Below are 27,367 nucleotides of genomic sequence, written 5' to 3' on the forward strand. Positions count from 1 at the left end.
TCATCATTGTTTTCCACATGGATTGCCAGTTATTTCAGAGTTGTGTTGTATGTATGTGTGTTCAGTTGAGTCTGACTCTTTGCAACCTCATGGATTGCAACCCACCAGGCTCCTCTGTCCCTGGAATTTTCCAGGCAAAAATAGTGGGTTGCCATTTCCTACTCCAGGTTATTTCAGAATCATTCATCAAAGAAACTGCTCTTTGGCCGTTGAATTACCTTAGCAATTTATTTTTTAAAAAGTCAATAGATCAAGAATTTGTGTGACTATTTCTGTGCTTTCTACTCTGTTCCACTGATCTGCAAGTCTATTCCTGTGCCAGTGTCATACATCTTAATTATAATAGCTTTCTATTAAATCTCAAGTTTAGGTAGTAGAAGTTCTACAACTTTGTTCTTCAAAATTGCTTTGGTCATCTCAATTTCTTTGAATTTCCATAGGAATTTTAGAATCATCTTGTTCTTTCTACAGAAAATACTGGTATATTATTATTGAGGTTGCATTACCATCTCCATTTCAATTTCAGAAGTAACACCTTAATCACATTATATTCTAATCCATGGTTATTGATGTATTCTCTAATTATTTAGATCTTCTTTACTTTCAGGAATGTTTTGTAGTTTTCATTGTACATGTCTTGCACACATTTTATTAAATTTATATTTAAGCATCTCATGTTTTTATACTATCATAAATGATAATTTTAAAATTTCAATTCCTAATTTTTTATTGCTGGCATATGGTAATACAATTGATTATATATTTACCTAGTGTCCTGCAATCTTGCTAAATTCACTTATTTCTAGTAGCTTTTTTTGTAGTTTCCTTAGGATTTTCTATAAATACAATCATGTTGTCTGCAAAGCTTTCTATTCCTTTCTGATTACCATGACTTTCATTTATTTTGATTGCCTTGTTGAAATAACTAAGGCCTCTAGAAAAATATTAAATACAAGTGTGAAGAGTAGATATTCACGTTCCTGATTTTAGGGGGAAAGCAATTAGTCTTTTACCATAAAATATATCATTAGGTGTAGGTTTTTTGTTTTTTTTAAATAGATGCCTATTATCAAATTCATGCCATACAATTGTGCTCATTTTACAAGCTAGTAAGTTTATACTCAAAATCCTTCAAGCTAGATTTCAGCAGTATGTGAACCTAGAACTTTCAGATGTACAAGCTGGGTGTACAAAAGGCAGAGGAACCAGATATCAAATTGCCAAGCAAGGAAATTGCAGAAAAACATCTACTTCTGCTTCATTGACTATGCTTAAGCCTTTGACTGTGTAGATCACAACAAAATATGGAAGATTTTGAAAGAGATGGGAATACCAGATCTCCTTACCTGCCTCCTGAGAAACCTGTATGCAGGTGTTTCATATGTTTCCACTAAATTATCTAATTTACTGGCATTAAGTTGTTCTTGGGGCTTCCCTGGTGGTTCAGATCGTAAAGAATCCACCTGTGAGGAAGCCTTGGGCTTGATCCCTGGCTTGGGAAGATCTCCTGGAGAAGGAAATGACAACCTGCTCCAGTATTCTTGTCTGGGAAATCTCACAGATAGAGGAGCCTGGTGGGCTACAGTCCATGGTGTGGCAAAGAGCTGTTCTTAGTATCTCCTTATTATCCTTTGAATGTTTGTAGAGAGGCCTCATCTTTAATTCCTCATATTGCTAATTTGTATCTTTTTGTCTTGGTCAATCCACCTGGAATTGTATCCGATTTATTGATTTGATTTTCAGTGCAGCTCCCTCCTCTTGGAGCTGTACCAGAGACAGACACCTTTGTCTCTCCAAACTCCACATCTCTTTGACCCAATGGACTGAGTTTAGGGTCCCCCTCTTTGCATCCATCATCTAACTGTTTCTAGGAGGAAATCTGGGGGCAGTCATAGTACTTACTTTGTTTCCCTTCTTTCAAGGATCACAGTTCAATGTCTGAAAAATAGCAGTTCCGTATACTTTGTACTATTTTCTCGTTTTTGGAGGAGGGAAATATCTACTCTCTGTTATTCCATCAAGATCACGACCAGAAGTTCCGCCATTCTGGATTCTTAAGTTTTCTTTTGCTCTCAGACTCTTATGTTCCTTGTTAAAGATTTTTGTTTTTCTTTTTGTTTGTTTTTGGCAGCACTTCAAGGCATGTGGAAGTTCCCTAAGCAGGGTTTGAACCTGTGCCCCTGCAGTGGAAGCACAGAGTCTTAGCCAGTGGACCACCAGCGAAGCCATGTTAAGGTTTGTTTGTTTGTGTCTCTGGTTTTCATGATAGAGGCTTTCCTCAAATATCAGTGTTCCTTGGATTCTGTATTAACAGTGAGGCTTAATAAAGCTGATCTGAAGCTCTACACGAATGCGTGGTTCTTATCTATTGATGGGGCTCCATTTAGGACTATGAGCATGACCTGGTCTTTTCACTGGCAAATCCATGTAGATCAGAATCCCACAGTTTTTTCTTTTAAGGATAGTCAGTGATCTAGGAGAGGAGTCTGATGCCTAGGATTATAAACCCTGATGTTAAAGACTTTTAAGAATCAAGCAGAGAAAGGATTTGTGGGGGCTTTATACAGGAGGTAGATTTTTCTCTAAATCCCTCTTTTCTGTAACGGCTTCCCGTATTTATCTTCTGCTATTTCAAGCACAGGTCCTTTTAGTTCAATCTCTCCTAAATCTCCAGTCTCAGGCAGTGAGTAGTTGATTGTGTGAGAGGAGGGAAACCATAGGTGTCTAACTCTTCCTTTTCAAGTCTTTACCAAGCCTCCTGTTTTTTCGTCATTCTGCACCTTTTTTTTTCTTTATGCTTTCGGTTGCTCTGAGTCTTCATTGCTGCGCCTGGGCTTTCTCCAGTTGTGGCGAGCAGGGGTTGCTCTTGTTTGCAATGCAGGGATTTCTCACTGCTGTGTTGTGGAACACAGCATCGAGATGCTCAGGCTCAGTAGTTGTGGTGTGTGGGCTTGATTGGCCTGTGGCACGTGGAATCTTCCCAGACCAGGGATCGAACCTGTGTCCCCTTCATTGGCAGGCAGATTCCTATCCACTGTACCACCAGGGAAGCCTCATTTCTACCCTTCTGCATTCAGAGGTCATTTGTATCTCCAGTTCCTGAAATTTTTCTTGGGTTCTGCTGTAGAAATTAGCTTTGTATTTGCTGTGTCCCCTCTGGCTTAGAATCTGTGTTTCTCTGGTCTGTTAAGTCAGTTACCACTGACTTTCTCTGTTTCCAAAATGTAAAAATGTCTACTTTTCTACTCTTTCCCCTATTTTCTTTGTTCTTGTGGCTTTATGCATTTTTAATATGTTAAACTATTTTTAGAACAGTTTTGGATTTACAGAAAAATTGAATAGAAAGTACAGAGAAAAAAAAAAAAAAAAAGAAAGTACAGAGAATTTCCACAGAACCCCTCACTCTCCAGTTTCCCTTCTTATAACATCTTACTTTGGTATATTTGTTACAGTTGATAAGCCAGCATGGATGTAGTGTTATTAACTAAAATCCATTGTTTACTTTAGGGACTCTGTATTTTTTTTCCTTCTACTCTTACTGGAAAGAAGCAGAGTTATATAAATGCAAGTATTAAATCCTCAGTGCTTAATAGAAAATCCCCTATACAGCCTTTTGGCTACTTTTCTGATTTTATTCTCCTTAGTTTAGTATCCCCTGTTCTGGAGTTATCTGCATTAGTTTTCCTCTCCTTTTCCATCTCCTAATCACTCTTCAACCCATTGCAATTTATCTTCTTCCCCCATTATCCTACTAAAATTGATCTCTCCAAAAGCAAAGCAAACCAGTGTTTCCCTTATTGCTAAATTCAAGTACATGCTACCTTGTCACATTTGACTTTTTAGCAAACCATGACACTGTTAAACCATTTCTCCCTCTTGAAATGCTAGTTTTCACGTCATCCCAGCTTAACATCTTACCTTTCCGGTTTCCTACTACTTCTCCACTGGTTGGTCCTTCACTGACTGTAGTATCCATTTCCCAAGATCCTTCCAATGATCCCTACTTCTCAGTATTCGCATTTTTGTGTAGTCACCTCTCCCATTGACCAGGGATGCTTCCTTGATCCATGTAGAATACAGCAGAAATGCTGGTATTTCATTTCCAAGATTAAAGTTATAAAAGGCACTGCATTTTCTGTCTCTCCCTCTGACCCCCCTGCCCCCATCATTCACTCTGGGAGTCAGTTATTCTCCATGAGGACACTCAAGCAGCCCTGTGTTTCCTGAGGAACGGAGACTTCAGTCAACAAGTGAAAGTGAAAGTGAAGTCGCTCAGTCGTGTCCGACTGATCGAACCTGGGTCTCCTATATTGTAGACAGATGCTTTACCGTCTGAGCCGCCAGGGAAGTCCATCAGCCAACAACCAGTAAGGAACTGACATCTCGGGGAGCCCCAGTCAAGCCTTCAGCTGACCACAGACCTGCCTGACAGCCTGACACCAGCCTCATGAAAGACTGAGCCAGAACCACCCACCATAGCTGCTTCCAGAGTCCTGACCCACAGAATCTTCAACATGCTAAATGTTTGTTGTTTTAAGTTGCCAAGTTTTGGGGGATTTGTTACCCTGCAATAGATAACAGTTATAGTCTCCATTGCACCTCTTCTTTACCAGATGCCTATAATTCTTGAGTTCCTCTCCTTTTCACATTCCGTACTTGCTTTCTTAGATGTCACTCATTTCCTGAGAAGAAAATTCTCTATAATAATCATGTACCCCCCTGGTGGCTCAGATGGTAAAGAACCTGCCAGCTAATGCAGGAGACATGGGTTCAATCCCTGGGTCAGGAAGATCCCCTGGAGGAGGAAATGGCAACCCACTCCAGTATTCTTGCCTGGAGAATCCCAGGGACAGAGGAGCCTGGCAGGCTACAGTCCACAGGGTCGCAAAGAATCAGACACAACTCAGCACACACAGACACCCCCCACCCACCCTGGTCATCTAATCAGAGAGGCTAGATTTTCCTACTAAATCCTATGATTTTCTATGCCATATGTTGATGAATCTTGAGTCTACATACGAGAATGTCTCCTGAACTTCAGGCTTCCATATCCATATCCATATCCATCCACCTAATGGACATTCCCCCCTTGGCTGTGCCACAGTCCCTCCACCTCTTCAGGCCAAACTTGAACTGCTCATCTTGTTTCACCACATATGCCCTCCTCCCTTTTCCAGTCGGTGACCACCACCTCCAGCCCATTCACCCCCCCAGCCACCGAGCTTCCCCTTCTGCACCACCATCCCACCCCACCTGCCCACCTCACAGCTCTCAGATCTGTATATCCCCCATCACTACCGTGGCTCAGACTGCTATGCTTTTTTGTTTGTTTTGCCTCACTTATCACAACAACCTCCTAACATCTCAATTTCTAGCCTCCTAACTTCTGTCTCTACTTCTAACACTCTTGCTTCCCTTCCAGTCTTTTCAGTGGTTCCCAGCTAGGTAATCTTTCTAAACAAGAAGATCTGGCTGTGACACCGCCTTACTCAAAATTTCTCAAGAATTCCCCCTTGCTCCTCAGATCAATTCAGGCTCCTTTAGTGGTTCATGAGGTCCTAGGTAGTACAATCCTTTTCTCTGATCTTCTATTCCTATTCCTTCTCTATTCATCAAAACCCTCTGAATTTATTTCTGTGTCTCCATGTTTTTATCTTATCTTCTGGCCTGTACACATGCTGTTCCTGCAACGTGGAACATTTTCACTCCCTTTCTTTCCTCTGCCCACCCCCTGCACTCTCATTCCCATAATTCTGTTTTTTCTCACCTCAGCACTGACAGCAATTGCCTGTCTCTCTTTCTCCCTCTCCTCCTACGCCCTGCCCTGACAGTTTCTTGAGGTTCCATGAAGCATCTGTTTAATTCACCATTAGGCTGCTGTTTAGTTGCTTCAGCCATGTCCAACTCTGTGTGACCCTATGGACTGTAGCCTGCCAGGCCCCTCTGTCCATGGAATTATCCAGGCAAGAGTACTGGAGTGGGTAGCCATGCCCTCCTCCATGGGATCTTCTCAACCCAGGATCAAACACAGGCCTCTTGCATTGTAGCGGATTTTTTTTTTTTTTAAACCATGGGAGCCACGAGGGAAGCCCAAGAATACTGGAGTGGGTAGCCTATCCCAGGAATCGAACTGGGGTCTCCTGCATTGCAGGCAGATTCTTCACCACCTGAGCTACCAGGGAAGCCCATTCACCATTATATCCTCTGGCAAATAGTAAGTGCTCCGCTCACACTGCGGCTTCCTTGCTGGCTCAGCGGATAAAGAATCTGTCCACGGGTCACAAAGAGTTGGGCTGAGGGCACTGAGCACCACTCACGTTTGTTGAGTGATGTTATAAAGGCAACTCTCCTCCTCCTGCTTCCCCCCCAACCACCTCTATGAATTTCTCTAGCACTTATTGAACACGTCATTTGGCACCTACCTAGCATATTTTGTATTCGTTATTATTTTTTATTTTCACTTAGATTCAACTAGCTCACCACTTACTGCATGGCACTCGACTAGTTGCAGGGCAATCAAAGATCACCTGAATCTTCCTCCTGCAGGTGGAGCTCCTGTGGGTGAGTGGGGCCCAACCTTGGCCTTCTTCACACTTTACATGGAACACAGACCAAGGGGCTGGTGAAGTGTCAGTAGTAGGGTGAACTTTGACCTGGAGATCTCAATTCTAGGTTCACCCTTTGGCTATTAGTAGCTATGCAACTTAGAGCAAGTCACCCCACAAATCTGAATTTATGTCCTCATTGTTATAAAGATATAGTAATTACACTTTCTAACCCAAGGGGTCATTGGGAGGTCAAATAAGAGCTAAGCTCTTATTTCCTCACTTGTCAGAGGTTGTCAACTGGTAGATGTACCAGTGATTCCGTAGCAGATTTTGTATTTGTGTTGTGGGTGGGATGTGACAAGCATGCTGTAATTGTCTGTAACAATTATAAAATGCATTCTGATTTCATTATCATTAAAATGAAAAAATTGCTTCTTTGAAACACAGCTCTATGGTGTCTGTTGAAGTGCTCTGTTCAAGTGGTCTGATTTATGGGAAGCTGTTGTGCTATGCGTTCTGTTGATAGCACACTCAGATATTTTCTGCATTAATGACTGAGTTAACTGTCTTCCTTCTCTCTTGGTCATATCTGCAAGGATTTGCTCTGATTGTGATGATAATTAAAAATTTCAACACACACATGAAAGTTAGAGCAGTGAATTCCCAGGTACTCCATTATCTAGCTACAACAAAATCAATACAAGGTCCTCCTCAGTACCCCACCCCACTTCACAAACACCCCCCTCTCCCATGGATTACTTTTCAAGCAAATATATTACATCACTTGTAAATGTGTTAAAGGAATATATAGTCCAATAGAAATTTACCTCTCATTGTCTTCTACTCAAAAATAAACTAATTTTTCCTTGAGGTGTTTGCTAGTATTTTCATTGTGTAGTTTCCCCGAAGGTCTAATTAACCCAGTTGAGAAACACATACCTCATTAAGGAGACCCCAAACAAATCGTAGTTGCTAAGGTGGGAAGTTGGTCTGCAAGTGACTGCTTGGTTGGTGTAGTGATGTCATTGATTCCCACATAACTGAATCTCTTCCAGTGTTAGAACCAGTTCTTAAGGCAGTAAGGAAGATCAGAAATTTATATGGGTAAATAGTGGAGTTTTTGTTGCTGTTGTTAGCTTGCTGATTTCTTATTTTTTCGTTTTGTCTCCATGAATTTATTCCTCATATGATATAGTTCTAATGATAGTATGTTAGACTATCACAGACATCAATAGTGCATTTTCTCACCACACTACACTGCAAAATATACTACAGATATGAATGAATATTTTGGAACTAAAAGTATGAATAGTTTTCCAAAATAATTGTGTTCCTAAATTATTGCAATTGTGTTCAACAATTGCAGTAGAGATTCTCTGAAAAGTTGGTTTTTCAGAAAAGCTTTCTTTCTGACTAATAGATTTCAGTTCATCAGTGCTGGTTATAACACTTAAACACAGCCACATATACAGATAAAGCTGTAGGTAATTATGTTTATAATGGCAATTAGTTTCAGGGAGTTTAACCACTCTCTTGATCAAGACCACAGTGGCAGGGGTAAACTTAAAAGTATGGAAGGTGGAGGGCAGGGGTGTGAGGAAAGTCTGCAGCACTGGAGGGGTGGGCAGATTTCAGTCAATAAACACACATTTCAGATTTCAAAATGCATTCTCTAAGTTGACTCCCTGGTTGTTGTTTGCTGGGGACATTTACTACTTGGTGGATTTTATAAACAGTGCTCTGTGGAGTTCTTTGTTTGCTATTCTGAAACATATTTGAGTTTTGCTCCTAAGAAGTAAATGATTTTCGCTTCCACAGTCAGTCATTTTTGGGTACTGAGATAGCAGATTGATTTGACTCCATGCCTTCAACGTAGGAGGTGTAGGAGTTAATCAGGATCTTATTCCAGTGAAAAAACCTGATTCTTTATTGAAACCTCAGCTGCCTTTAAAAGGCACCAAGGAGCACTGAATTACCGAAATTCCATGTAGCCCGTCCTTTACTCTCCCCACCACCCCAGGCCAAACGGGGAAAAAGTTTTGTCTTTATTTTCAGATACCACATGGTGTGGAACCTTCAGGGCTATTTCTGAAACTTCCTGGTAAGTGCCAGAAAAATCCTTCTAAACACACTCGGTTGAATGGAAGATGGTTTTGAGATGTTAATTTCCATTTATTGCATAAAAAGATATTAACTGTGTAAAGTACAGGTCTAGCTTAACTCGCCAGCATTTGAGAAACAGTTGGGAGTCAGGACCAAAGCTCTAAAACCAGTCAGTCAACGAATGTTTATTTCACACAGGTCTGCTGAGACGGTTCAAAAATCTGAAATTCCCACCCTTAAATCTCCTACAGTCTAGTTGGGCAGACAAACTCAAACTCAGGGAACAATGCTGGAGTTAAAGTAGTAAAGCTAGACAAATACACAAGTAATGAAACAAGGCGCTGTGTGTTTGGGCTTGGAAAATAATGTTTCAGCCAATAACATATTCTAGTGGTTTTGAATAGAGGGGTCACAGTGATCTGAAAAGCCCTGGAAAAGCTTCACAAAGAAGGTACACATTGGGCTGGAACTGAAAACATAGATAAGGTCTCCTGCATTGCAGGCGGATTCTTTACCGTCTGAGCCACCAGGAAAACACTAGATAAGAATCAGATAACCTAAAAAGGAAGGGGAAAGCAAACAGCAATTATTAATAGTTTTGGAGAGTCAGGTTGTAAGAGTGAGGAGCTGGAGAGGTTAGAAGGGTGAGAAGGGGCCAGACGGGTGAATGTCTTCATTGGTAACTCCTGGCAGACAGGCTTAAGATGATTTTGGGGGATCCAAGGTCGACAGCAGTGTTTAAAACTAGACTATCACTGCGTGGGGTTCCCTTTCTTCCTCCCTCCCCTCCTTCTGTCCTTTAAAAACAGAACCCGATGACAGGCATTCACTCCCAGCCGACCAGCCACTAAGGCAGCAATCCAGGCGCTGCAAAGCTTCTTGCCCTGAAGTTGTCTCTCCGGGGGTGGAGCCCAGGGAAAGTCGGCTAGGTTGATCAGACCAATCAGCAGGTTCATTCTGGCTTTTGTGAATTACTCTCAGCTGCCCGAAAATGCCCTGGCTTTTTAAAAGGAGGTTCCAGCGCGAGTGAAAGGCTTTTTTTTTTTTTTTTTGCGTGCGCTCTCCGACTTCGAATGTCTGGGATGGCAAACGGCGGCGGCGGCGCGCCCGCTGAGCACACACAAAAGTGTTTTCTCACCATATGGTTCGTGTTTACAGGTTTCGTCTAGCTCCTACTCCCCAGAAATGGAAAATTAATAACGTCGAGGAAACGCCAGCCTGTCACAGGGAGGGCTGAAAAAGGAAAGAGCGCAGAGGGGTCCCAGAAAGACCGGGTTTCCGCGCAGACCGGCCTGCGGCACGTGCGCGGGGTCTGCAGCCTCCCATCCCCTGGCGTCCTCGGCTCGCCGGGAGGTGGGGACGGGGAATCGGACTGCCCAGGTCCACCCGGCCGTCCTCCCCAGCGGCCAGCAGATGGCTCTCAGGCTCCCTCGCCCCTTCTGCAGACGCAGGGCTTCGGCGGCTCGGGAGGGAGGCCGCGAGGAGCCCCCGGTGCCCGCCGCCGCAGCCTCGCGCTGCCCGGCTCTGCGGCCAGCGCCGGTGAACGCGCCCCCGGGCTTGGGAGGCCGGCCTGGGACGCGTGCGGAGGCCGGGTCTCGCGAGGTGAGGAGGAAACGCTGGAGGAGGAGAAGGAGGAGGAGGCAGAGGAGGGAGGAGGAGCCGCGCCGGAGCTGCCCCCGCCCCGCTGGAGCCCGGCTGGAGCGCGAGGACACCCTGGCCCCCCGCCCCGCGCCGCTCTCCCCGCCTCTCCCCACGCCTTCCGCCTTCACCTAGGGCCGTAGGTGCGGCGCCGGGAGCGGGCGGGAGCTGCCAGCGGCCGGAGCCGGGAGCCGCGAGCCGGGGCCAGCCCCGCAGCAGCCCGCTCACCCCGCTCCCAACCCCGCCGGGTCTCCGTTCCGCCGCCGGGAACTGCAAGGAGGCGTCATGTAGCAGCAGCCGCAAACCCACCTCGGATTTGCAACTCTTTTTTTTTTTTTTTTTCCCCCTTTGGTGTGGCGGGGGACGCGGCCAAATTCTATCTCCGTCCCACCCCCGCCCCCCCACGCCCGGCTTCACACCTTCTCGCGTTTGCGAGCTGCATCTGCCTCTAGGAAATTGAGGGAGTCGGGGGAGGGTGGGGGCCGTAAATCAGAGTTGGACCTGCAACATTCCCCGCACCTAGAGGACCATGGCCGAGGAGAGCTCCGAGGTGCCCGGGGAGTTGATAGGTAAGAGTTGCGCGGTGGTTGATTTTCTTTCCGCCTCTGCGGCCCCCTCGCCTCCACCTCCCATCCCACCTCTCCCCTCCCGCACGTCCCCGCGCCCCTGGGGTCGGAGGGGTGTCGGGCAGGGTCGCTGGGGGGCTCCGGGAAGTTTGCTCCTGTCTGACCACTAGAAAAGCTGAGTCCCAAGAGGGCCGGCTTGGGAGGAATCGGGAGCCCCGGGAGCGCTTGCCGCTGCTTTGCTGGCGGCCCCCAGCGCCTCCGACCGCGGTGACCCGGGGTCCAGGTTGGCGGAAGAAGGGGGCGGGCTGCCTGGGTCTGGGGGGTCCTGCAAGCGAGGAGAATCCTCTACAGGGGCCGGTCCCGCGTCCCCAACTCGGGAAGTCCCGGAAAGCCCAGGACACGAACGGCTGGCGAGCGCACAGTAGGTCGCCTCCGGCACGGGCCAGGAACTCCACATCCCTCGCCCACCCCCGGTCCCCAGAAAACTCTCGGCCAGAGGTGCCCTTGTGACGTAGGGCTAGGGGGAGGGGGCACTGGTCGGGTATACTGACTGAGCCTGGCAAGGCGTGGTTTCGCATCGCGAACCGGGAGCGAAAGGGTTACAGGACTGACGCAAACTTGCGCCAGGAAACTGAGGGTTAATGATAAAAGCCTTACTTCAGTAATGATTAACCTGCCAATTCTCCCCATCCCGGATCTCTTAGGGAATCTGTTTGTGGTACGCTATGCAAGGTGACCCATTGTTTGAGTCCCTTGAGGGTTTTGGGGGGGGATGTGTGTGTGTGAATATTTTGTCCTGGGGTTTACCTTAATTATGTAGAGGGTTAACATGGCAGGGCTTAAAATGAGGCTTGGGGAAAAGAGTATTCTGAAAACCAAGCGCTGAAGCTTGTGTGTGCCTGCGTGTGTTTGTGTGTGTGTAGCATGTTCTGTAACAAGGTATGTGTTGCTGTGTGCATGTGTGTGTTGAGCCCCAGTGACCTGTTTCCTTACTGTATCATCCTTGGCACATTACACAGCCTACAACTCAGAAAGGTGATAGTTAATGGGTGCTGACAAGAGTTCTAACCGCCCATGCATCTGCATTTGAGGAATCTGCCCCTCTCTTTCACCTTTTAGAGGTAATACTTTGGAGGAGTTTGTGTGTGTTCTTCCATTAGCGACTGTTAACTCAAGCAGGTGAAATTTGATGTAAAGAAGCTGTTGCTAGGCTAATATGGAAGATGGAAGCTTCTGGTTTTGTTGAATTAAAAAAAAAAAAACCCAAACTCTTGACTATATTTAGGGTATAAAGGCCTTTCCTCCTCCCGCTCCTCAGTCCTGTAGAGTCCACTGGGAATGAATGGTCCATCCAGTTCTGAGAGCAGGAGATCTTGGCAAAACCCTACACAGAAGAGGAAACACATGCCCAGAACTTCTGAAGATGCCTCCAGAGGTCCTGAGAAAGAGAATTTAAGGGAGGGTTTGCATCGCTGGCCAGGGGATAAGGATAACTAAAGCAGGTGGCAGATACATTTTTAAAATTGGGTATCCTTGAATATGGTGATGAAAAGTTTAGGTAATTAAACTTTGTTATTGCTGTTTAGTCGCACAGTCACGTCTGACTCTTTGCGGCCCCATGGACTGTAGCCCGCTAGGCTCCTCTGTCCATGGGAGCTTCTAAGCAAGAATACTGCAGTCGGTTGCCATTTCCTTCTCCAGGGGATCTTCTTGACCCAGATATTGAGCTCCGGTCTCCTACATTACAGGTGGATTCTTTACCTCTGAGTCACCAGGGAAGCTGCAGTTAAACTTTAGGTTTAGGTAATTAGACATAAGATAAAGAGTGATGAAGGATAGGATGGTTTTCTATTGATGGTCCTCAAAATGAATTCTTCGTATATTTTAAAAGCTGAATTTAACCCTTATCTAGAGATGGAGTTTTTGTGTTTATCGAGCTCTGCCCATCTTACATGTCTCTCAAACAAGGGGCACAGGTTTTTGTTATAGGCCCAATATTCTTCTGGGTTTTTAAGTGGTCTAATTAGCCTGGGTGAGGGGAAATTCCTGTGTCTGCTTTAGTCTCTTATTTCAGTACTCACAGGGGTTCTCTTCTCATCAATTCAAAATGGCAACCTTGTGAAAACCTCAATATATTTCCTTAAGCTAATCCCCCAAAACATTTAAAAAATGTCTATCTTTCTGATTATTAAAGTAATGCAGGCTTTTTATTTAAAAGTTTCAGAGAAGAATGAGAATATGTCACTCATGTTACCACTCCAAGATAGCTATTTCTGACCTATGACTATATAACTTTTCCTGTCTTTTTCTTTGCGTATATTTTAAGTCAATTTCACATGCTCCTTTCCCACAGTTCTTCTGTAGGGGAGAGACGAGTAGCCTGTAACCGTTTTGAGTGCTGATAAGATAGGAGCTGCCTACAGAACTCCCCAGGCAGTGAGGTCCTCCACTTGTTCCCTCCCCCTTCCAACATTCTACCTCATTGCTCTTCCCTGGACAAACTGTACTTTCTCATGTTCTCATGCTCTTCTCTCTGCTGACAGTGTCCCGTCCTCCCCTCCTTCACTCTTCTTATCTGAGTGGCTCTTAAACTCATTGTGGTGGGTTTCTAATAAGAATATTTTGATCATCCCTTAATAAATACATGAATATACTTGTTAAGTTGCATGCATATTTCATTGAGTATGTGTAATCTAGAACATAACACTGAAACAGTATAAATAAAAGTAAAAATGCTACTGTTTTCTTCCTGCACCCCAGTGGGTTGTGTTGTACACTGCTTTGGAAACCGGTGGTCTGTTTCCTACTTCTTCAAGATTCAGGTCAGGGGTCCCCTACACCCCGAAACCTCTGTGTGTTGTCTTGTCCACGATCTCATGGTAGTGGGTGCACATTCGTCTAGTGACATTGATCCCTGCCCTCCACTAGCTTGTAAGCACCTGTGGAAGGCAGGGGTCATCTCTAGTCCAGCACCTAACAGAGTAGTTGGCCCACTAGGTATGTTTGTTGAATGTATGAATAAATCAAAATCATTATAATAGACAGCTCAGAGTGATGGGGTTATAAAGAAATTTGCTGTGCTTTGTAGAATATAACCAGGAGGAGAAAAGGGAAAGTGCGTGCTGAGAAGTTAAGCTGGGAAAACGTGAAAGGCCTTTTGTGGCGTGCTGGAAGGTTTGGATTCATCCAAAAATGACTGTGAGTCATAGTCCCCGCACAAGGGACAAGATTAGATCTGTGGCTTTGGAAGGGCCACTTTGGTTCTAGGGGCTGATCGGTTAGAGGTGTTGGGCTAGTCTCGGTGAGAGATGCTGAGGCCCTGAATACTGAGTGAAGAGAGTGCTCAGGAACTGTTTCGGAGGTGGTCCTGGGAGAATAGGGGACTGACCCCTGAGAGAACGGTGTGTGTGCTCAGTCGTGATCTCCCCAACCTAGAAATTGAACCGTGTCTCTTGTGTCTCCTGCACTGGCAGGCGGATTCTTTACCACTGCACCACGGGGGAGGCCCCTGAGAGAACGGAGTTGGAGATAAAGAAGATTTCTAGCTTCAAGAAGGGCCGGAAGAGGAGCAGGGAAAATCAAATCAAAGTGACTTTGATTTGGGACCTGTTCAGTTTGGGGGTACTCAAGGAAGGTCCTGCTAGCATTCGGCTTTTCAAGCTGGGTGCTGCAGATAACCAGGCAAAAGAGAATCCTTGTGCTTATGGTCTACTCACAATATGGTGCTCTATGCTACCACCTGACATTGCTCTTCTTTTTCTCCCTGGTGTGTGAGTATCCTCTTTGCCCAGCAAGGTTATGTCATGCCTTGCTTGCGTAGACTGGTATTGTATCAGATGCTTTTATATTTGCCTCAGCATCTGAGCACACAGTCCAAGACCCAAAGTAGGCATTCATTAAATACTTGGTGATTGATTACTATCAAGCTTGTTAAAATAAGCAAAAAAAAAAAAAAAAAACCAAACCAAAAATGCTCCTTCAAATGTTCTATCCTCCCCGATGCTTTTCTCTTACTAATAAAAGAATCTAATGAAACTATTCCTTTCTTTCAGAAAGCATAAAGGATGTTCTTGGAAGAAAGATAAAGATTGCATTGAAGAAGAAAGTAAAGCTGGAAGTGAAGGGAGACAAAGTTGAAAACAGAGTGCTGGTAAGTATTAACTTCTTTAAAGTCTGGAAGTGAAAATGTTATGCCCTCTACTGTTCTGATTGCCTAATTTTCATGCAGTGCTCATGCTATGTTTTATATTTTGTTCAAACGTTCTGAGCCCATTTTCTCCTAGGTGAGCTGGAATATTTGCCCACTGAAAGTTAAATTTTAGGGACAGAAAATTTAAAATATATTATCTTTCTTAAAGTTGTAAAAGTCACCCTCCTCTCAGTCATCTCCTAGAGACCATTTTCAGGTTGTTTGTTGAAAGTTGGATGTTAAAGGGAGCTTGCTTTTTGCTTTTGCTGTGGCTGAGTATCTGATCTGGAGGACTTTGAAGGCGTTTTTAAAAAATTCATCTTAAGTCAGTTTAATTATTAAATTTTCTCAAATGTTATATCCATATCCATGCAATATCTGCATCCATTGGTTTGGGGAGCAGAGTGCCAGCTTGATCTTTGCCCTGGTTTCAGTGCTTTGAGTCCTTGAGGGCTCTGATAAATGGTAATTGAGCAGATTTGCAACTGCTAAGGCCCATGGCACTTTGACTGGATGAAATGTAGCTAAGATGAACCCTCAGCCAACATGCGAGTATCACTAGTCCAGTGTCTTAGGTATTTAGTATGTCTGCTGGTTCTGATGGAACTTGGGGGGCTCACTCCAACTTGGGAGAGGAGTTGCTGGGGGGCTTGAGTGATCAGTCCTTGTCGAACACAGGATTGTTAGGGAGTGGTCAGCACCTAGGTACAGCGATAGGTATTGTTAGGTACAGCGCTGAGTTGTACCTTTAGAGAGGTGGAAAGTCTTCTGTGATGTTTTATTGGTTTCTGTGTTGAAATTGTGGCAAACCTTAAGCTTAGGTAAATACACCTTGTTTGTGTTTTTGTTAGAATATTCTGTTTACTCTTGTTTATCTTTCTATCATTAGAAATTGTCAAACATATGCAAAAGTAGAGAATAGTATATTGAACTTTGTATCCTTTTCATCCAGCTTCGACAGTTTTCAGTATTTCAAGAATATTGTTTTATCCTACTCCCAGTTTTCCCCCCTTCCCACTTCTGGAGTATTTTAAAACCTCAAGCATGTGTCATTAAAAGAATCTTCTTAATATTCTGTTCTTCAGTTGAAGTTGCCACAGAATTTGAAATATCTTTCCCATAGTAGCTGTCTTAAGAATCTTTTAAAACATCTGACTGCCTTCCCCTGTAGATGGAAGGATTATGCTATTGATGGATGAGTTCTGTTTCTCTGTATACAAGTCAGGATGGCAGAGAAATTGAAGTGGAAAAACTTGATGGAGTGACTTTTGCCCTGCAATAGAATGTGTTTACCCAGACCGTATAATTATGGTTATCAATAGCAGAAGTGATTGGTATCATCATTCTGCTTCAGTTTTGATAAAGAGTAAATTTCCTTAAGGTATGTTTTACTTAATATTGTTCAGCCAAAGGGTACAGGTATGTTTTGGCAGTGGTAGGGTAGAGAGAAGAAATTTTGTTCCTGCCACTTGTTGTTTTACATGTTTACTTCATAAGATGGGTTCACCTTTTTACAATTTAAATATCAAGTATTGTTTCCTGCAGCAGTCTAACATGGTATGTGGTACTAGTTGGTATGGACACTATTCATAAGCATAAGAAACCCATGTCCTGAGTAAAATTTGCAAAGACAAGTTTAAACATCAAAATAATGTTAGCACCCTTAAAAATTAGTTATGATTTGTAACTACTGTTAAGATTTTTTTTGGGGTGGGTGGAGTTCATCTTAACATTAGCTGGAGTTGATTAAGGTTGTAATCAAATTACAAATGTGTTTGAATTTAAGCATTTATCTCTCCAAATCTGGAATCTAAGCAGTTTCTAGTAGCTTAGGGTAAACATGTTTTAGCTATTCCTTACTTGCAGGGGCAAGAATTGTTCATTGATGTATTCAAGGTTTGACAAGCTTCAGGTGTGAGCAAGATGGTCTACGAATTCACCCTAAGTTGTTGATTTTCTGAATTTAGAGAAATTCAGTTACTTAAAACATTGGGGGAATCCCCTTATAATTTGTATTTCTGACTTTCTCTTGGCTGTCAGTCCAATAAAATAGGGCCTATGTGAATTGGCTTGACTTAGCATTTCTTGATTTTTATTTCTCATTTCTTTCCCCAGTGCCTGCCTCCTCTTAGTGCCCTTCCTTCTTGTAAAGCTGAGAGTGACTTGGTTCCTTGTTTTTACATTTAGAGACTTTATGCTATTTCCAGCTTATTTTTCATAGAGAGTTTATTTTCATCCTCCTCCTTCTCATGGTCATGATAGCTGACATTTCTATGATGTGCTCTGTTGAACACTTAGTTATGCATTGCCTTATTTGCTCCCACAGTAGCCCTCTGAGGTGGGCCCTACTTACATGTGCATTGGCAGAAACTGAATTTGGAAAAGCTACAGGAACTCATTTCAGGTCATCCTGCTAATGAATGACAGAGTCGGGAGTTGAACCCAGTTCTGTCTGATCCATTTCACCATTATACTAAGAAACCAAAACAAACAATCCTTCAGCTTGTTGTTCGACGGTTGCAAACTTTCACAAAGATTTGGACTTAGAAGGATTAGAGCTCCCTGTGTGGATTTGGTTGGTTGATACATTATTCATTGCTTGGTTCCATACTTGCTGAGCATGAGCCAGACACATGGTATGTACAAGATTGACGTCGACTCTGACTTCATGGGATTCAGAGCTCAGAGTCTAGTTGGGGAGGTAAACATCTCAGCAGGCAATACTCTGAGATGTGCTATGAGCAGGATGTCTGAAAGCACATGGAAGGAACCCCTGACCCAGGCCTGAGGGTCGGGGAAGACTTCCAGAAGGAAGGCAAACGTAAGCTACCACCCAATGGACGAACAAGAGTTACTAAGCGGAGAGAGTGGAGACAGGTTCTAGACAAAGAAAACAGAATATGCCTGGAAGCCAGAGAGCTTAGTGTGTTAGAGGCACATTAAGTACAGTGGGAGCAAGAGGTACGGGGTGGAAAATGGCCAAGCCTAAAGCGAATTCTTTTTCTTGAAGTTGGGATCGAGTGAAAATTCACTTCAGTTCAGTTCAGTCACTCAGTCGTTTCTGACTCTCTGAGACTCCATGAACTGCAGCACACTAGGCCTCCCTGTCCATCACGAACTCCCGGAGTCCACCCAAACCCATGTCCATCGAGTCAGTGATGCCATCCAACCATTGGGATTGTTTAAATATGTCTCTTCCTACCACCTGTTTCTAATGACCACCACGTGAACTTTATCCTCCCCTCCCTTGGGAGGCCATAGGGCCCAGTGGTTAAGGCCTTGAACCTTGAGTCACGCCTGGTTCACACATAGCCCAGCCACTTTATAACATTGTTCAGCCTCAGTTCCTTCCTCTGATGAAACAGGCCTTATAAAAGTATCTATTTGTAAATAGTTTCTTTTTTTCTATTTTTAAATTTAAATATTACTTTTTTTTTTTTTTTTTTTAAACAATGTGTGTTAGGTGAGAAGTTGGCTATGCCCAGTCTGGTGCTGTCGATGGTTTCTTTGTAGATTAACTGGGATGGGTTTTAACACTGCTCTGTGCAGTGCCTAGTACATGATCAACAAAGGAGAAAGCAGAAGGAACCAAAGGGTTCTGCATTCTGTGTTCCCAGTGGCACAGATGATTTCAGTGCCCAACTGTTTGTGTTACCTTTAAAGCAAGATGGAAGGCAACTGATGAAACCTGAAATTCTTAAGGTGTGTGCTGGTCCATTGAAACCAGAAATGGTAGAATATTCAGGGGGAGAGTGTCTTATGGTCAAACAAGTTTGGCAATCAAACATTAAACAAAGGTCAGCCAGTGTCTTTACTGGATGACTTTGACTCAGAGACTTTGGCACTCATGTGCGTAGTAGATTTCTTAGAATGAGATGAAATATACTGTCATTCTCAAACTTACATGGCCAGAAACCCTACTGACCATATTTGGGAAACTGGGATGGAACAGTTAAAGTGAACATGGAACAGGCTCTCTGCCATTTGGAGTGGCCTCCTAGGGGACAGTTCTTTGGCCTGTACTTTAATGAAGGGCTGGGCAGGTCTGCTGCAGGCCACACACTGGCACCGCGTCATCTGTTTCTGTGATACTTTCCTGTCTTGTCTTTAGAGGATGTTATTAGGAAGTGATTCTGTGTTAGATGGTCAGCCTTTTCCTCCCATCTGCTAATTGAATCTCCACCCAATTTTTCTAGTACCTGGATTTTTAAAAGTGGAATTTCATTTTTACGCATTAAACTTTGCAGTTTTAGGCAACTGTAGATTTGCATGTGGCTATAGGAAGTAAGGGAGAGAGATCCTCTGTATCCATTATCCAGTCTCCTCTGTCTTTCTGAATTCTGGGACGTGACCACGGGTTGTTGAAAGTGATACAGGAAAATTCAGAACATTTCCATCACCATAGAGATCCCTTGTGTTGCCTTTCAGGTCCACAGCTACAGACTCACCACTGCTCTGCCTGCTGGTAGCCAGAATCTGTCTTCTGTCTCCATAAACTTGTCACTTCAAAAGTGTTCCATAAGCATAATCACACACTACATGTGCCTTTTGGGGACTGGCTCTTTTTGCTTCTACTTAATTGCCTGGACACTGACCCAAGTTGTGTGTGTCCACTGCACCTTTTCAGGTCTTGTTTCTGAGAGGAGTCTGTGGTAGGGACGTACCACGGCTTGTTTACCCACTGACAGAGTTGTAGGCTATTTCCGGTTTGGGGCTGTTAGGAATAAAACTGGTATAAACATTTGTTTACAGATTTTGGTGTGAAAATAAGTCTCCGTTTCTCTCTTTGAAATGCCAGAGAGTGTAATTGTGGATTTGTATAGGAATTGCCTGTCTCCTTTTAGAAGAAGCTGTCATTTTTCGTTTTCCAGCATGGTTATATCATTGTGTGGTCCTATCGGCATTGGATTTATGATCTAGCAATTTGGTATTGTCGGGGGAAGCAAGGTCTCTCACATCCTTTCCCCACCCTCTTTCTGCTGTTGCTCACCTAGGGAAGAGCAGTGTGCGCCTCTCTCTAGAACCGTGCCTCTGAAGTATGTGGAACGTCCATTCCTGGTCTCAGCTGTGTTTCTCCTGTTTCACTTTGGGATTTGGGTTTGATCATCTTTGCCAATCCCTTTTTCTACCACGTCCCTCTTAAGTGGGGACAGAAGCAGGACTTCCTTTCTTAGTAGACTGAGCAGGTTGAGGAAATGATGTGAAACTAAACGTGTTGTTTGTTCACCTCTTCCCTTGAAAACACTCCATTGGCTGTTCACTTATTTAGTCTTGAAAAGTTAGCCTGGAATCTCTGTAATGTATTTTCTCTTGTTTGGCTATTTATTTACAACTTTTGAGCCTCTTAGGCTTGACTGGAATAACTGTAAGTTAACTTTTAAAATGAGGAAAAGTAAAAGGTCATTATTTGGGATATCGTTAAAATATCTTGATGGCTGTGGTGTCTTTCATTAAAACATAAGCTCCACTCACTCCTGCTTATTTTAAAAAATTAAAAAAAAAAAAAAGAATAAAGCTCAACATAAGAGTTCTGTAAGCATCTGGCCCATCTAATGAATTAATGAAAACTTCAGTCTCTGATACAGAAAGCATTGCTCTTCTACAAGAGGCCATACTCTGCATGGCTAGCCTGTTTAACATTTTCCTAATTCCCCCATCTTAACTTAACACTTAACACTTAACTTGATTCAGCAGCATAACCCATGGTGTACTCACTTCTCAGACAAATATTCACACTAGAATTTTTGTTTTGTAGCCACTTTCAGGTGATACTAACCTTTCCAGACCTTTTTTTTAAAGAAAAAAACCAGTTGTACCATTTAAAAGCACATTTTTTCATGGAGCCAATAAAATAATGCTATTTTAGGAGTTTATTTTGCAGGTTTATCGTTTAAAATCCAGATAAATCCAAATTAACAAAATCCAAATAAATCCAAAATAAATGCATTCAGTGATTTCCATGAGGCTGTTTTGTTTTTTTTAATTTTCCATGAGGCTGTTTTGATGAACATATCTCAGAAATAGAGGGGAGATTATGTTTTGGCTGCTTAGTATAGAGTGTGTCCCTATTTACCTGTTAAGTAGTACAGATATCACAGTTTTTATAGTAGCTAACTTTTGCAATCTCAGGATGCTTTCCAAATAGACGAGTTGGGGGTGCTTTATCCTGAAAATTTGGAATTTGTAATCACTCAGTTGTATCTGACTATTTGCGACCCCATGGACTGTAACCTGCCAGGCTCTTCTGTCTGGAATTCTGCAGGCAGGAATTCTGGAGTGCCCTCCTGCAGGATATCTTCCCGACCCAGGGATCGAACTTGCGTCTCTTGTCTCCTGCATTGGCAGATGGGTTCTTTACCTAGTGCCACATTTATCCTGAGTGCTGCATGAAAGTGGAATATCCTGACAGCAAACTTTACCTCATGGTTGATTGCTAATAAGTTAAATGTGGTATAGCATCAAATCACGTGTTTGTGTTTTTCTCCTAGCAGCTGTAAGAATGAAATTCATGTCAGATGTTTGTAGATTGCAGCGGCTCCTGAAGAAATGCTGTTGGAAAATCATTGTTCTAGGCCCCCGGGTTTACTTCCCTCTGCAGGAGGCTCTTGTACCAGTTGTTGGGTAATTTGAACAGTTCTCTTTGTGGAACTGTTAGGAGTCTCAGCTTTTAAGGATCACTTACAATTCAGTGCACAGGTAATTTTCAAAGCACCTGGGTGAAGTTACATGCCTCTAGAAAATGGAGCTTTAGAAAATGGCAACAGCATTGCAATGATCTTCAGGAGTGGGTATCAGAGAGTGCACATGGTTGCCAAGGGTCCTGGCAAAACTTCTGGGAAACTCAAAATCAGAGAATCCGTATTTGAGTGCTTTGGAATTGAGTGCTCTGGAGTCAGAGCTGGGGCTCCCACTGATCTCTGGGCAGGGGGTTGGAGGCAGGCTCTGGCTCTGGGCATGTGTTTCCAGGAGGTAGTTCTGGCCAACTTGAACTTGTTACCTGAGCTGCGTTTACTTTCTACTTTTCTCATCTGCGTCTGCCCCAGTTTCTTTTGTAGTTGAGTTAGATGAGTCAAATGACCCTGGGCAAGAAGCTGTTGAACATACCTCAGCCTCGTGTAACTTTTCATTGTCTACTGTCTTCCAGCCTCTGGGATTTAGACACCCTGGGGAAGGGCATTTAGGTCCACCCTGCCGGAGGGGAGAGGGAAGGGAGCAGAGGTGGTATTGGAGTCTTTCTCTTTTTTTTTGGTATTGGAGTCTTATGAAGGGGAGCACTGTGGACAAGGAGGAGCCGGGAAATCTAACCAGCATATGCAGCAAATTGGGAGAACTCCTTTTTTTTCTGGTTGTGAAACAGAAAACAAAACAGGCTTTAGTGAAAGGTTACTGTAGCACATTTATGTTTCATTTTATCAGAAACACTGTTAATATCTGTTGTTAAATGGAAAATGCAACTAAAATCTGAAGGATAGAACTTCTTTCTTTTCTGGTCACCCTCCCCTTTGATAAAAAGCTTGCTGTGTTGTAACAGAATACAAGAATTTGGATTGGGATATATGGGGCCTATTGTTGTCTGAATCTCTGTTCCTGTGCCCCAGTAGAGACACACACACACACACACACAGTCTCTCTCACTCACTCAAAATATCACTTTCCTCAACTCTTGGAGAAAAGAGGGGTAAAAGAGGAAAGAAGGATGCCTGGGGAGGGGTGTGTGTGTGTGTGAATAAAAGTGTTCACTTTGACCTACTGTTCCTTTCCATCACCTTGGTTTTGGGAGAGCGTTTTTCTTTTCTGAAAACATTATCTTTCACTGCACGTTGACCAGCAGCTCTCTTAGTCTCCTTAGACTGGCTAAGTGCGCAGCAAGTGCTGTTAGAGGTAGAAGTGGGGACATACAAATGCCTTGAACTGTACTGAATGACTGAAGGTGGGAGGAGAAGGGGGCGACAGAGGATGAGATAGTTGGATGGCATCACCGACTCAGTGGAAATGAGTTTGAGTAAACTCCGGGAGTTGATGATGGACAGGGAAGCCTGGTGTACTGCAGTCCATGGGGTCGCAAAGAGCGACTGAACTGTGACATGACTGAGTGACTGAACTGTACTGAGAGAATCTCCAGTCTGTGGCAAGGCTTTGAGGTGACTGTGCCAAGTTCCCACTAAGGAGGCAGATGTGTGTCAATTCCTACTGATCCTGGGCTTTAGGGGCACAGGAGACAATCTGGTATGGACAGACTGGCTTAAGCTGACCCTAGGAAGTTCATTCAAACCTGGCCCCAGAGGATCTTGAGGCTAGAGGGCTCTTGGTAGTCATCTATCCAAGCACCCTGGCCTATGAGAAGTTGCCTCTGGAGCATCTCTGATCGCTGGGTATCCACCTTTTGCTTCATTATCTTGTGATGGGAAAAGCAAGAGTCTCAGAAGGCCCTTTCTTAATTTGGGCTGGAATCTGCTTCTCAATAACTTCTCTGAATTCATTCTAGTGTAGTCGACTGGAACATCCCAGGACAGTTTTGCTCCCTCCTACGTGAGTGTGGGTCAGGAATTTGAAGACAGATACCATGTTTTTCCTTGGTCTTTTGGTCCTCAGGTGAAATGCTCTCACTTCCTGCAACTCTTAATCCTTGGAGAATGTTGCTTTCAGACGTTTCACTGTTCAGATTGCCTTGGTCTAGACTCATCCTACTTTATCAGTGAGTCTTTTAAACTCTAGGTGTTTATGAATCACAAATGTTGGGCATACCCTGTCAAACTGAATTAAACAACCTTTCTCAGAGTCTTCGATGGCCTTTTGTGGATTGTGCCTCTTGAATGGGGGCGTGTGGTGTGTGGCATCAAGAATCTGTTCTTCAGACCCTGTAGGAAACATTGATCTGGGTGCAGCTGGCCAAGTGAAGGATACCAGTGGCACATTGCTTTGGCCAAATAAAAGTTTTCTTCTTGTTGTTTTTAAAATTTTGAAAGTATCTATGCTATTTGCTTTACTAACAAGTTATAAAATAGGAAAGGAAAACTGAAGCATCACTGTTGCTACTGCTAAGTCACTTCAGTTGTGTCCGACTCTGTGCGACCCCATAGACGGCAGCCCACCAGGCTCCCCCGTCCCTGGGATTCTCCAGGCAAGAACACTGGAGTGGGTTACCATTTCCTCCTCCACTGCGTGAAAGTGAAAAGTGAAAGTGAAGTCGCTCAGTCGTGTCCGACTCTTAGCGACCCCATGGACCGTAGCCTACCAGGCTCCTCTGTCCATGGGATTCTCCAGGCAAGAGTACTGGAGTGGGGTGCCATTGCCTTCTCTGGAAGCATCACTAGTCGTATCAATTTACATGTAATCATTGGGGAAAAAACCAGTGTTTTCCACATTTTTCTATGTAATATACATCAACTATATGATGTATTTTAAAAATGGAATTATAAATCCTATCTTGTAATGTACTTTAAAATTTTACTTTTTGTGGTCAAAACTTTCCATGATAATAATACATACATATTTATGTTTTAAATTTCTGCTTGGCCCTCCATTAGCCCATAGTTAGCTAACAGTAATTATGAGCTAGTTAGGTTGCTTCCAGTATTTTGCCTTATAAATGTGCATATCCTCACATTTATTTTTCTTGGATAAATTCCTGGCAGTGGAATTGCTGGCTGACAGACTTTTTAAAGGATGTATTTTTCACCTGATTGCTATTCAGGAAGTCTCAATAGAGAATAATTCCCCCACCTCATTAGTTTTATTGTCTTTAGAAAGGTTTGCTTAGCAGAGTGGCTGGTTCTCCTTATATTTCTTAGGCGAGGGCTTCTGAGGCAGACTTCTTCCTTGCAGTTTAGGGCCCCTTCAGGTCTGCCTGATGTTTTGTCTCCTGCTGTAACATGTTTGCGGGCATGGAGTCCCTGTGGCTCGTGTTTGCTGGTGGCGGCACATGGGGTTCTGGAGTCCCAGGTGTTGGTGGACCCTGACTTGGCTTCTGCCGAGTCAGCCACAACTTTTTCTTGGCTGAACCCCAGCTCCGTATGAGACTGTGTTACACAATTTAGATCCTTGATCTTTGTCCTGGTTTTCAGACTTTCTTACCTGGAGTCCTCAAGGGCTCTGATTAATGGTAGTTGAGCGGGTTTGCAACTAATAAGGCGCGTGGCACTTTCATTGGATGCAATCAATATAGCCAAGAAAAACCCTAAGCCAATATGCAGGTAAGCCAATAAGTCTGGTGTCTTAGAAGGTATTTTAGTATCATAAGAAAAGCGGACATGGCTTTTTCTCTGGGACAGTTCTGAAAGCAGTTGACTTTCCCTCTGTAGCTAACAGTTCAGTTCAGTCGCTTAGTCATGTCCGATTCTTTGTGACCCCGTGGACTGCAGCACGCCAGGCCTCCCTGTCCATTGCCAACTCCTGGAGTTTACTCAAACTTATGTCTGTTGAGTCGGCAATAACATTCAGCCATCTCATCCTCTGTTGTCCCCTTCTCCTCTTGCCTTCAATCTTTCCCAGCATCAGGGTCTTTTCAAAAGAGTCAGTTCTTTGCATCAGGTGGCCAGAGTATTGGAGTTTCAGCTTCAGCATCAGTCCTTCCAACATCCATCTCTTAAGTGGCATGATCCTTCCCCACCCCCCAGCACCTGTGGAGTAGTTCTTGCTTCTCTTCTACTTCCTCACCCTCTCTGTGTCTCCCCACCCCTGAGGAGGCATGCCCAGGTCACCAGGACCTGTGGGCTCTCCTTCAATGAGCAGCTCCTCCTGGAGCCCCATCTTCCCAGGTGAGTCCCTCCAGCGTTTGGCATTTGGCCTGCATTTCTTTCGTTTCAGCGCTGCCCTTGGGTGCCGTGTTGCCTGTGGATATCATTCCTTCCAAGACGGGCAGGTGGGATGAGGGTCCTCAGGGACCTCCTTATTTGCTTTTCAGAAAACAAGCACATAGGACCCCTTCCATTTTCAGAGTTACATGTTCGGTCCCAGTGTGAAACAGACAAGGGTAAAACAAAACAAAATCAGAGTTCTGGAAGTTCATAAGAGTTAATAATAATGTTAGTAAAGTTTTGCACAGTCTCTTTTAAGACCACTTCTCTGCAGTTTGATTCCTGACTTCTGGTCTCAAGGGGCCCAGCAACACTCCTGTGGAATCTGAGCTACAGTATGGCTAGTGAGGTCCAGGCTGGTTGGTTAGGTGTTACCAGGGGGCATTTTCTGTTTCCTGAATTCATCTGTCTGAAGTCAGTTCTTCCTAGCAACCAAAAGAAGATGATTGGTTCATCCCTCATAGGCATGAGAATGAAATGAAGACCTGGAGAGAAGCATTTGTGGTTCATGGACAAATCAGTTTGGTACTTGGAAGACCTGGCTCTTTCTCTTTTAAGTTGCCACTGGCCAGTTTCTGATCTTTGCCTGTGTCCTTGGAGTAGCAAAAATGTTGCGGTCTGGGGAAACTTTGTACAACTTAGTTCACTGAATCACAGGTACTGCTTGTGCTGATGGAAATCAAAACCAGCCTGCAGAGAAAGGCTGTAGTTCATTTGGCACTTGGCTTGTTTGTGTGACTGTTTCCATTTAAATCTCCTGGGCATCCCGCTCCTTATCAGAACTTCTATCCCCTCAAAATTTGTCATTGCTGAATAAACTGTGAAGTTCTGGGAGCTGTTGCCTTTTCAACAGTTTGCCTCTCTAGAAAAAACTCTTGAAGTTCAAATAGCCCTTAACCCTCCATCGTTTTATACTCCTCCAAGTGGTCTTTGTGAGGACCATGGTGGGTTGTCTTGGTTCAATATTTAATATCTCTCTCTCTTCACAAGTACTGGATGCAAGAAGTCGGTCCAGTCCTTCCCTGTCCTGTGTTGCTAGTTAACAAAGCACTTGGAGCAAAGGGGAGGCTATTAGCACTTTGTCACTTGGGGTTTAAGGGTCCCCCCACTTGTGAGCCCTCGATGCAGAGTTAAGTCTCTGCATCTGTCTTGATACTGACAGCGTGAGGGTTGTCAGTGGAGCCGAACAAGGGTTGTCAGCGATGCTGTGTGTTCAAGAAGCCTTTCTGCCGTGTCCCTTTGGCTGGCTCTTGTTCTCCGGGAATAGCCGGTTTCTCTATCCACCAGAGAAGGTGGATATCTTCATATTCTGGAGAGCTTGTGGAGTAGTTAGCCTGAAATTCAGGGATGGCTTTTTTCTTTTCTTTTTAAATGTCTTCGCAGACACTTTATACTTCCCACTCTGTTAGCAACTTCCTCTGTGTTAGGGGATCAGTCTGCCTGGGTTAGAATCCTAAAACTACTGTCTCTTAAGTCTAATGATGGGTAGGTCCTTTAAGTGAAGTCTGTGCTTCACTTTTCCCATCC

General features: G+C 43.9%; 2 protein-coding genes and 1 long non-coding RNA gene across 12 annotated transcripts in view; 2 read left to right on the plus strand and 1 right to left on the minus strand.

Annotated features, from left to right (window-relative positions):
* The window catches only part of LOC110138448 (uncharacterized), a 77,665-nt gene extending 70,643 nt beyond the window's left edge, over nucleotides 1–7,022 (plus strand). For both annotated transcript variants that reach the window (XR_011483859.1, XR_011483860.1), the window contains 2 exons: nucleotides 2,132–2,235; nucleotides 6,466–7,022. This is a non-coding gene — a long non-coding RNA (uncharacterized lncRNA). The remainder of the gene's footprint in view (nucleotides 1–2,131; nucleotides 2,236–6,465) is intronic.
* LOC110150686 (cytidine monophosphate-N-acetylneuraminic acid hydroxylase) overlaps nucleotides 1–27,367 on the minus strand; it is a 293,016-nt gene that overhangs the window by 170,349 nt on the left and 95,300 nt on the right. The gene's annotated exons all lie outside the window — the stretch shown is intronic.
* CARMIL1 (capping protein regulator and myosin 1 linker 1) overlaps nucleotides 10,141–27,367 on the plus strand; it is a 303,717-nt gene continuing 286,490 nt past the window's right edge. For 4 of the 8 annotated variants that reach the window (XM_070456234.1, XM_070456235.1, XM_070456239.1 and 1 more), the window contains exons 1-2: nucleotides 10,142–10,858; nucleotides 14,908–15,005. In XM_070456234.1, coding sequence (XP_070312335.1) covers nucleotides 10,819–10,858; nucleotides 14,908–15,005 — 138 coding nt within the window. In that variant the 5' untranslated portion in view covers nucleotides 10,142–10,818. Of the gene's footprint in view, nucleotides 10,859–14,907; nucleotides 15,006–27,367 lie in introns of all 8 variants that reach the window. The other 4 variants (XM_070456237.1, XM_070456241.1, XM_070456242.1 and 1 more) reach the window with 2 other exon arrangements.

The sequence above is a fragment of the Odocoileus virginianus genome, chromosome 27 (assembly GCF_023699985.2).
Source record: "Odocoileus virginianus isolate 20LAN1187 ecotype Illinois chromosome 27, Ovbor_1.2, whole genome shotgun sequence".
NCBI classification, from domain to species: Eukaryota; Metazoa; Chordata; class Mammalia; order Artiodactyla; family Cervidae; genus Odocoileus; species Odocoileus virginianus.